Here is a 12,325-nt window from a genome sequence, read left to right on the forward strand (position 1 = left end):
TAAATAAAATAAAATATATTAAATTTATATTTTTTAATATATTTAAAATTTATATTATATAATTTTTTTTTTTTTTTTTGTTTTTTTTAATTTTTTTATTTTTTTTTTTTTTTTTTTTTTTTTTTTTTTTTTTTTTTTTTTTTTTTTTTTTTTTTTTTTTCTTTTTCTTTTTTTTTCCCCTTTTCTTATGTAACCTTATTAATAATAATATACTTTTTTTATAAGAAAGAAGAAAAAACACTTATATCGTTATGAATTATACAAATACCAATAGGCGTGAGAAGAGGAAAAGACAGGAGGAAATAAATAATGTTATTCAGAAAAAAATAAAAAATTGTAATATGTTAAAATATTATCAAAACACAAAACAAAATGATTATGATTTCTCTTCGTTAATGACGAAGAATATTGGGATAAATAAAAATCAAAAGATATTTATAAAAAATATACATAAAGATGAAAATCTATGTACTTATGAAAATGATATTGTACAGAAAGAGACACATCATTTGATTAAAAACGAATATAATGATACAAAATGTTTGTTATATGATGAAATGTGCGTAAACCAAAATGGAAATAAGAATATACAGCTCCTTGTTCATTTGAAGAAATACAAAGAAGAATGTAGTTACCCACATTTTATTAGAAAAGGTTTAAAAAGGAAAAATGAGAAGGATATGAAAATGATAGATGATGAGAATTACGACAAAAAGAATATATGCAACAAAAATATTTATGAAGAGACACGATGTGAACAAAATGATCATGTAAAGGAAAAGAATGAACAAGACGTGAGCAGATGTAATGATATGAATAGGTTGAAGGGTTATAAGAAAAAAGTGGGTCATCCAAAAAAAAAGAAAACTAATCACAAAGGTAACAATAATAATGATGGGGGTAATAATGGTGGATATAATAACGATGGAGATAATAATGGTGAATATAATAACGATGGAGATCATAATGGTGGATATAATAATGGTGGATATAATAATGGTGGATATAATAACGATGGAGATAATAATGGTGAATATAATAACGATGGAGATCATAATGGTAGATATAATAATGGTGGATATAATAACGATGGAGATAATAATAATTATTATAATAATAACCTTTGTAATAATAATTGTGAAGATAATAAAGGTCATTCACACATGTGGGAAGGATTATTAAAGAAAGATGTGCTTTTATTATTAATTCAAGCAATTAAAAATATGGGATATAAAAAATCTGCTAAATATTTAGAACTAGAAAGTGGTATAGAATTAGAACAACCATTAATAAAAAAAATGCATAAAAATATTTTATTAGGGAAATGGAAAAATGCTATCATAAGTTTAAAAAAATTAAATATAAATAAAAAATTAATAAAAGCTATAAGCTTTTTAATATATGAACAATGTTTTATAGAATATTTATATGAAGGTAAATACTTTGCTGCTTTAAGATGTTTAAGAAATAAATTAGAAAAATGTTGTTTTGATCAAGATACATATTATAGGTTACATCAATGTACAACCTTTTTCATGATAATAAATAACAACAATGAAAATTATGAAAATAATGAAAATTATGAAAATAATGAAAATTATGAAAATAATGAAAATTATGAAAATAAAGAATATTATGAAAATAAAAAATATTATGAAAATAAAAAATATTATGAAAATAAAAAATATTATGCAAAAAAAGAATATTATGAAAATAATGATAATTATAATAATAATTTTTATTATAATATACAGTATACATGTAAAGAGAAATATAAAAATTCTCGTAGTATTTTATTTGAAAAAATTAACAGATTATTACCTGAACATATTATCATACCACCAAGACGACTAGCCATTTTGCTTCATCAATCTTTGAAATATCAAGTTGATAATTGTTTGTTCCATAATCATTTTTCGCAAAAAACATTAACAAGTAAAAGGACTATGAAATGTACAAGAATCGACAATCCTAAATTATACAAACGAGATAAGGAAAAGAGAAACAAATGTAATAAATCAGAATGTAAAAGGAAACAAAGTCATATGACGAAAAATATAAAAAAAAAAAAAAATCATATGATAGTTGAGGATAATATATTTAGAAAAGAAAAAACAAAAAACAAAAATAATAAAAATAAAATCAATGATCCAATAAAAATTAGATGCCCTACCAATCTAAGTTCAAATAATGAACCTACAAATAATAATAATATTACAAGTGTCACAACAAAATGTTTAAGCAACGAAGATACATTAAATGTGTCTAATAAGGAAAATACTACTTTTATGAGTACATCTATATGGAATAATGAAAATGTACACCAAAATGGTGAACAATATATACAACAAAATGTACAACCAAATGTACAACCAAATGTACAATCAAATGTACAATCAAATATACAACCAAATGTACAATCAAATATACAACCAAATGTACAACCAAATGTACAACCAAATGTACAACCAAATGTACAACCAAATGTACAACCAAATGTACAATCAAATATACAACCAAATGTACAACCAAATGAATATAATATAACTAATATTAACTTATCTTATGATAAATCCAAAAAAAAATGTTTTATGACATACCCTCCAAGTGCAGAAAAAACTCTGATTCCTCATAAATTTAATAAAGAAGAAGAATATCAAGAGGATGTATATAATGCTAATACAAGCAACCCCACATCCTTAGATATATATAGCAATTCTACGACATATGAGAATCAAAGGAAGAAAAAAAGAAACATTATTATTAAACAAGAATGTAATGAAGAAATATCATCAAATAATGATCAGAATTATGTAATACAAGAACAAAATAATGACATAATTATAAAAGAAGGAACAATAGAAAATATATTGAAAACATATGAAGAAGTTATAATTACAAATAAAAATATAGAACATAATAATAATCATACAGATAAGGGAAAAAATGAAGATATAAATAATCTGAAGAATGTTGACAATAATTTAGTTTCTAATAATAATAATAGTAATATGGAACTATTAAATTATAAAAATAAATGTTGTATATCCAATGAAATACAGCTACAACAAAATAATGTAGATAATGAAAAAATGAATCAAATGAAGCTAAATTATAATGTGAAAGATAAAAACAAATATATAAACAAAAAACAAACAAACAAACTAAATAATAATAATAATAATAATAATAATATTTTCAAAACATGTAATCGTGATAACCCAGATGAAATGTGTCAGAGTCGTAATCATTTTGATTGTAAAGAATATCAAAGAAAAATTCATTGTTGTTACAAACATAATGAATTATATTCTTTATCGCTTTTAAAGAATCATGAATGTAAAAAAATAAAATTACCTTATTATTGTATAAAAATATTACAAGGACATAAAGATGAAGTATGGTATGTTAATGTGTCTCCAAATGGAAAATATATAGCATCGTCTAGTAAAGATAAAAGTATTTTTTTATGGAAAGGTATCTATCCATTTAATAAAATGAGAGAATGGAATGGACATATTGATGGTGTTAGCTATATAATATGGAGTCATAATAGTAAATATTTAGTTTCAGGTTCTAACGATTCAAATATAATTATATGGAGTCCAAAAAGTAATAAAAGAAAATTAAGTCTAAATATGCATAGTGGTCCTATTACATCTATTTGCTGGTCAAAAGATGATTCTATTATTGTATCATCAGCCTTTGATAAAAAAATCTTCTGTACTAAATTAAATGAAGAATTAAAAAGCTTTTCTATTCTATATGCTTGGTCTTTTAGTACTAGAATACAAAATTTTGTTTTTACAAATAATGATCAATATTTAATTGTTGTAGCTTCTGATAAAAATGTTAGAGTTATTGATTATAACCAAAAAAAGGAATTATATATATTACCTGAATTTGATACAATTACATCTGTATGTGCATCTAAATTGTATAATCATATCCTAGTTAATATAGCAGATCAAAGACCAACAATCAAATTATGGGATGTTAAATATAGATATATTATACAAACATATAGAGGTCATAAACAAGGTAGATTTATTGTACATTCTACATTTGGTGGTAAAAATGAAGATTATGTTATAAGTGGTAGCGAAGATAGCCTAATATATATATGGCATAAAACAAAAGGATATCTCTTAGATGTTATAAATGGACATGCATCTACCGTTAGTATTGCTATTTGGCCTTTATCCTATTCCAAATTCCCATATATGATATCAGCATCTGATGATCACACCTTGATGATTTGGAACGTACACCCTAAAATTAACAAAATTAAAAAAGAAAAAAAAAAAGCCAGAAAAAAATTCATTCATCCATTCTTAAGAGAATTGACCAAATATCATTCCATCAAAAATTGAACTTATTAAGCTCGCCACATTCCTCTACTACAACTTGTAATATATGTGCACCATCGTTTATATATATATATAAAAATATATATGTTTTTGTGTGTTCATGACCCTAATATGTAATATATATTGAAATACATCTTTATTTTCCCCCTACCACAATATAATTTAAATATATATATATATATATATATATATTTATTTATTTATTTAATATTCTATGATACATATATAAAATAAAAAAATCGCACATATGATCAATGAAACCTTTGCGTTAAAAAGGAACACGCATGTTTTTTTTAGTTACATTTACTTGAATGAAAAAATGTTAAATAGGAATATGAAAATATATACCACATACACATTTGTGCATATGAAATATATATATATATATATATATATATATATATATATATATATATGTGTGTGTGTGTACTTTTATATGTATTTATTTATGTAGGGATAATATAATTCTCTAGAATATACTTTTTGTCCTTAATTCAAATTTAAAAACATTAATGATTTAAAATTTTATTTAAAAAAAAAAAAAAAAACACATATATATATTATTAATAAATACGATCACTAATTCAGATTATTTTAATTTACAAAAAAAAAAATAAATAATAAAATAAATATATAAATATATAAATCTATACACATATATATATATATATATATATATGAACAATATAAATTTAATTTGTTCTTATGTACATTATAAATATATTATATATATTAATACACAAACATTCTTTAAATAAGATCACAATATATAAATATACAAAATAAGTTAAATTTTTTATGAGCATATTTATTTATTTGTTTGTCTAATCATTTGCCTGTTTTATTTTATTTTTTTTTTATAAAATTTTATAAACATATTAAAAAAAAAAAAAAAAAAAAAAAAAGCACTCGTATTTCAGATCATATCAGTTCATATTAATTTGGACTCATTACTATATTTCTTCGTAATTTTTTTGGGGGTTTTCCTCATATAATTATCTCCATTATTTTTATTATTTGATATATATGACAATTTAGGATTATTCTTATTACTTGAACATATATTTGAATTAAAATCTTGATTATTATTTCTCATGGGATAAAAGTTGACATAATTTTCGTTATAATTATTATAACTATTATTGTAGACATAGTTTTTATTCTGAGAAAAATTATAGCTTTGATTCATATTCATTTGATTGTTTTGTATTCTTTTATATTCATTTTTATTAAAATTATTGTTATATACTTTATTATTTTTATTTTCCATATGTTTATTTTTGGTACCATCTTTATTTTCATCATTTTTTTTATGAAACATTCTACTATTATTATTAGGAACGTTTTGTATTATATACTTATTGGAATTTTCATTGTTCTGTTTTTCTATCATTTTGTTATCATAACTATTATTATTTATCCTGTTATGATTTGATTTGCTCCTAATATGCTCTTTCTCTGTATTTATATTATTTTCATAATGACATTTTTCATTATCTAAATGAACACTGCTTTTTTTAATCACATTGTTGTTACAATTATTATCGTTTTTGGTGTTTTCATTATTGTGAAAAGGTTCTTTTTGCTCTTCATCATCTATGCATTCCTTTTTCTCATTTATGTATTCTTTTTTCACCTGAATATTTTCTTGTTTTTCCTGGGAGTTTTCATTTTTCACCTGAACATTGTTTTTTTTTCTCTGAATATTTTCATTTTTTTCCTGAATATTTTCATTTTTTTCCTGAACATTATCTTTTTTTTCCTGAATATTTTCATTTTTTTCCTGAACATTATCTTTTTTTTCCTGAATATTTTCATTTTTTTCCTGAACATTATCTTTTTTTTCCTGAATATTTTCATTTTTTTCCTGAATATTTTCATTTTTTTCCGGAACATTGTCTTTTTTTCCCTGAACATTGTCTTTTTTTTCCTGAATATTTTCATTTTTCTCCTGACCATCTACATTTTTTTCTTTATTCCTTTCATTTATATTTATTCTTACATTATTTTCCTTATCAGTTTTACTTTTATTACATACAAGAATGTTATTATCATCCCTATGAAAGTTTTGACCAATCACATATTTAATATTATTTTTGTTAAAATTTCTTTGATTTTCATAAATATTGCTATCATCATTCCTCTTATGCGTGTGGTAAATATCATCTTTCTTGTTTTGGTTGTCTTCTTGATTAGAATAAATCTTGTTTAAATTTTCTCTTTCATTTTTTGTGAGATTATCCATCTCATCCATTTTAGCATTATTTTTGGTTTCGTTATGCGTTTTCATTGTATCATCTGGTACATAACCTTGTTTATAACAAAACGTGTTATTATTCATAGAGGAATCATCATTTCTTTTGTTATATACATTTGATATTTTTTGTTGAAGGTTATTTTTTTTATGTGCAATATTTTGTGGGGAATGATCACTATATGAAACAACATTACAGAGGTCATTCGAAGATTGCAGATTTTTTTTTTGTTGTGTATTTTTTTTGTATGTTTTAGAATTATTTGCATAACTATTATTAGAACAATTAATATGATTTTTTATATTATTATGATGATAATTCTTGACATATTCATTGTTATAATTCTTGACATATTCATTGTTATAATTTTTGACATATTCATTGTTAAAATTTTTGACATATTCATTGTTAAAATTTTTGACATATTCATTGTTAAAATTTTTCATATTATCCATATTATAATTTTTCATATTATCCATATTATAATTTTTCATATTATTATCTACATTATAATTTTTCATATTATCCATATTATAATTTCTTATAGGATCGAAATTATAATTTCTCATATGTTCATAATTATAAGATTTCATATTATCATTAGTAAAATTTTTTATGTTTCCATTAGGATTATTATTAAAATTTTTGGCATTATAATTTTTGGAATGATTGAAAGTTTTGACATTATTATTATTATTATTATTATTATTATTATTATTGTTGTTGTTGTTGTTGTAATTCTTTTTTACAATATTTTCATCATTATTTTTTTTTTTATCATTTTTGAAAATATCCGAATTGTTTGTTGGAATATTAATTGAATTGTTAGTAGAAGAAATATCATGATTTTGTAAAGAAACATTATCAGAGTTATCATTTGAAAAATATTGGTTATTAATATCAGCATTAAGTAAAGGATGTTTTTTAGCTAATTTCCATGCAATTCTTTTTCCAGATGATATATTACGTAATTCTTTTATATATGGTTTGATTCCTTCAACTAATTTTGTTAATTCAGGTTCTGAAGCAACTGACAATGCTCTTTGAATAACATAATTTCCAAATGGATCTAAAATTATTTGTTTTAATATATCTTTATCTTTTTTCAATATTTCATTTATTATGAGTTTCCTACATTTGTTATTACCTATTATTAGACATTTCTCTACAACATTAGATGAAAATTTCTGAACAGCTAATTCCTCGATATTTGGTAATAACTTATTGGCTATTTCTAAATTTACTTTCTCATTTCCTAAATTCAAAATATATTGTACAACGTAATTTCCGAATGCATCTTGTACTAAATCCAGGGCATTGTTCGAAATATTTCTGATGAACAGTTCCTATGAACAAAATGTTAAAAATGAGGGATAAAAAAAAAAAAAATAAAATAAAATAAATATGCATAATATATGTATATGAGTATAAATAAATGAATATATATATATATATATATATATATATATATATATAATATATTTATATATAATATATTTATATTTATTTTCTTTCATGATATTCTTACGTATACACATATTATATTACCTTTTGTGCCTCGTTCGCAGAGTCTATGCATCTCTGAATCACACAACACCCGTGTCTATGCGTGGATACTTCAACACAGTTATTTAAAATAGCTTCGTATATAAAATCACACTGATGACTCGTTAAGGTAATTAAACATTTCTGAACCACATGGTTTCCATTAATATCTTTTATCAAAGTTATTATTGAATTTTTTAGAGCCTTGGTTGTTTTTTTAATTTGAGAAGGAGTTTTTATCTAAAAGAAAGAAGACAAAAAAAATTATTGTATAAAAAAATAATTATGTCTTTCTATTATTTTATTTAAAGTACATATATAAAATAAATAAATAAATATATACATATAAATATAATATATATACATACATTTAATATATATATATATTTATATATATCCATTTACGTTGTTACCATTTCGATAAGCTTCTGGACGGTCCTAGTACCATGAACACTTATGGAGGCGTTTATTAACTGGTCTGATGATTTATCAATTATTTTTTCTATTTGCTCAGATGTACATACTTCCATAAGTTTCTGACATAAATAATTACCAAATGGGTCGACCATCAATTCAATTATATGATCAAGTGCTTCATTATATATTTCCTCAATATGTTTTGGATTCTTTTTTTCTAGTATCCTTTGTAAAATCCTACAACCCGTTTGATCCTGTCCACAACAAAATAAAACAAAATAAAACAAAATAAAATAAAAGGAAACATGTGAGCGTAATTCAATGTACTTACGTATGTATCTATGTATGTATATATGTATGAATTTTTTTATCTATGCATTTTTTTATCTATGAATTTTTTTATCTATGCATTTTTTTATCTATGAATTTTTTTATCTATGAATTTTTTTATCTATGCATTTTATTATCTATGCATTTTATTATCTATGCATATATTAATTTATTCATTCATATTCACCTTGGCTATTTTGCAAATATTTCCAGTGAACGCTATTGGAGATAAATAGTTTTCCTTGTTATAGTTGTTTTTTTTGTTTTGTACTCCTCGCTTGTTCATATTTACATTGTTATGAGCATTTTCTTGTTCTGCGTTTTTTTTTAATTCTTCGTTGTTCATGTTATCATTCCCTATAAGAATGAAATAAATAAATAAAATTATAAATAAAATTATAAATATAAATATATAAATATATATATATATATATATATATATATATATATATATATATATATATACATAAATGTATAAATATATATATTTTTTATCATCACCCTGGTAGAAATACAACTGATTTGAGGTGTAGTTCATATTATCCGTGTTATATAAATCAATAGAAGAGACAGGAAATAAAGGATATTCATTTAAATATTGATTACAATAATATGTTTTTGATGCTGATGAATAACAATTTGAATTATATGTATTATAGTATGAAATATTTTGTTGATAATCTGCACTATTATTTAAATTATTATTATTATTATTATTATTGTTGTTCGATAAATATCTTTGAATATTGAAATTACTATTTGATACATAATTAAAATAATTAAAGATTTGTGTATTATTATTAGGACTCATGTGGGAATTATTATTTATATTATCATTGTTTAGATTAATTAAATTATTTATATCGTTTGCATTATATGGTAATATATTTTTTGAAAGAATATTATTATTATTATTATTATTGTTATTATTGTTATTATTATTATTATTATTATTATTATTATTATTATTATTGTTATTGTTGTTGTTCGTTCCAGTACCAGGAATTATGGTGTTACAAGTTAATATTTTATTTTCCGTACTATTATAATTCGATGGAATATTATTAATAGGATATAGATTATGTATATTATCATGATAATATATTTTTGGAGCATACATATTATATTTATTATAATTATAAAATATTTTATGATTGTTATTATTTTCATTGTAAGTATCTATAGAATTATTATTTGTATTACTCGGTATAATATGATTAAAATAAGTATTATCATAATAATGTTTATTATTATTATTATTATTATTATTATTACTACTATTATTATTATTTATATTATTATTTATATTATTATTAATATTATTATTTATATTATTATTTATATTATTATTTATATTACTATTTATATTATTATTTATATTACTATTTAAATTATTATTATTATTACTATTTATAATATTTCTATAGTTAAATATCGGATATGTAGGTATAAGACCAGAACAATAATAATTATAATAATCATAAGGAGACAAAATATATGATTCATGGTTATACAACAAATTTGAATTATCATTAAAATTAGGAGAATATGTTGTATTATTATTTAAATTTTGTTGTGTGGTATTATATGTACATTCATTTATTCTATTTATTTCATCGAGATAGGTACAATAATTATTATCTTTACTATAATTTAATGTATTCATCATAGGATAATTATATATATATGTCATATTATTATTTAATAAATCTTTATTTATAAAATAGTTATAATTTGATTTATAGTTACAATTCATATTATTATTTCCTATATTATAATTATTACAATTTTTTTTTAATTCTTTGTCTAATATGTCTATCAAATTATTTTTTTCATTATGTACCATATTTAATTCGTTATACATATTTGTATTATTATAATAGTTATAATAATAATTACTACTACTAATACTATTATTATTATTATTGTTATTATAAATATAATTATTATTTATATTTTTTGAACACATCCTTATTTGATTACTTAACATATCTTTATTATTGTTTGTTTGTGTATTCATTTTATTTTTCATTGAATTCTTCATATTATTACTACATTTATTATCACATTTCATATTTATAATATCATATTTTTTTGTTTTATCTCGTTGTTTGTCTATATAGTTACATTTTTTACCACTACACTCAAAGCTATTATTAATTCCTTCAACTGTATTACTACAATCAGCATATGTATTATTATCTTCATTTCTTTTATCATAAAAGTTACATATATTATTATCTCCCTTTTCAATATTATTGTCTATATTGTCTATTTTGTCATCTCCATTTTTATGTTTGTTATGACTAATATCATCATCGTCATTATCATCGTCATTAACATCGTCATCATCATCGTCATTTTTTTGCTTCTTATTATTATAACTTTGGTTATCAGCGTTATATATATCTATATCTATATCTACTTTATCCTTTTTCTTATTTTCATCATTCACATATTTGTTCTCACCATTCACATATTTGTTCTCACCATTCACATATTTGTTCTCACCATTCACATATTTGTTCTCATCATTCACATATTTGTTCTCACCATTCACATATTTGTTCTCATCATTCACATATTTGTTATCATCATTTGTGTATTCCTCACCATCCTTTTTTTTCCCTTCATGTTTATATTTTTCCTTGTTAGTTTTTGAACTTATATTTAACGCATATTCCTTGCAAGTATCATTTTCCTTCCTTTTCGTATTTTCCATTTTGCTACATATAAAATAAAATATGTTATACAAACAAATATACATACATATATATATATATATATATATATATATATATATATATAATATTTATTATTTAATTATTTATGGACACACATACAAATCTTCCAGACTTATATGTATATAAAATTTTCCAAATATTCTTGTTAAATCTTTAATTCCTTTAATATCTTTTTTTTCTTTTTTTTGTTTAAAAATAAGGAAAGAAAAAAAAAAAAAAAAAAAAAAAATTTATTTACAAAAACATTTTTATAAAATATTTTCTTCATATTACGTAGCAAGGTAAAAATATACTGTCTACATGGATAAATATAAGAATATATATATATATATATATATTATATATAAATATTATGTTTATATTTTTCAATTATACTTTAATAATATTATTATAAAAAAATATAACACCATTAAAATATATAATGTATGTTAATTATTACATAATATATATAAATATATATATAGAAAAAATCAGTAATCACAAAAAAAAAAAATAAAAATAAAATAAAGAATGAGGAAAAAATCAAACCTTCAAAAAAATTTAAGTAATATAAAAATTGTTATACATACTATATTATTATAAAACAAATATTTTTTCTTTTCTTTTCTTTTCTTTTCTTTTTCTTTTTTTTTTTTTGTGATTACTGATTTTTTCTATATATATA

At 20.8% G+C, this 12,325-nt stretch overlaps 2 protein-coding genes across 2 annotated transcripts; one reads left to right on the forward strand and one right to left on the reverse strand.

The window, feature by feature from the left end:
* Positions 1-251: 251 nt before the first annotated feature.
* PRSY57_0517700 (WD-repeat protein, putative) lies at positions 252-4,373 on the forward strand (the record flags this gene model as incomplete). The annotated part of the gene is made up of 1 exon (XM_012906245.2): positions 252-4,373. The coding sequence occupies one exon, from the start codon at positions 252-254 to the stop codon at positions 4,371-4,373; it is 4,122 nt and encodes a 1,373-aa protein (XP_012761699.2).
* A 928-nt stretch (positions 4,374-5,301) lies between these two features.
* On the reverse strand, positions 5,302-11,684 carry PRSY57_0517800 (mRNA-binding protein PUF1; the record flags this gene model as incomplete). Its single annotated transcript, XM_012906246.2, has 5 exons — positions 5,302-7,971; positions 8,174-8,410; positions 8,584-8,841; positions 9,105-9,274; positions 9,419-11,684. The coding sequence occupies 5 exons, from the start codon at positions 11,682-11,684 to the stop codon at positions 5,302-5,304; spliced, it is 5,601 nt and encodes a 1,866-aa protein (XP_012761700.2).
* Positions 11,685-12,325: the final 641 nt, after the last annotated feature.

The sequence above is a fragment of the Plasmodium reichenowi genome, chromosome 5, assembly GCF_001601855.1.
Source record: "Plasmodium reichenowi strain SY57 chromosome 5, whole genome shotgun sequence".
Classification (NCBI taxonomy): domain Eukaryota; phylum Apicomplexa; class Aconoidasida; order Haemosporida; family Plasmodiidae; genus Plasmodium; species Plasmodium reichenowi.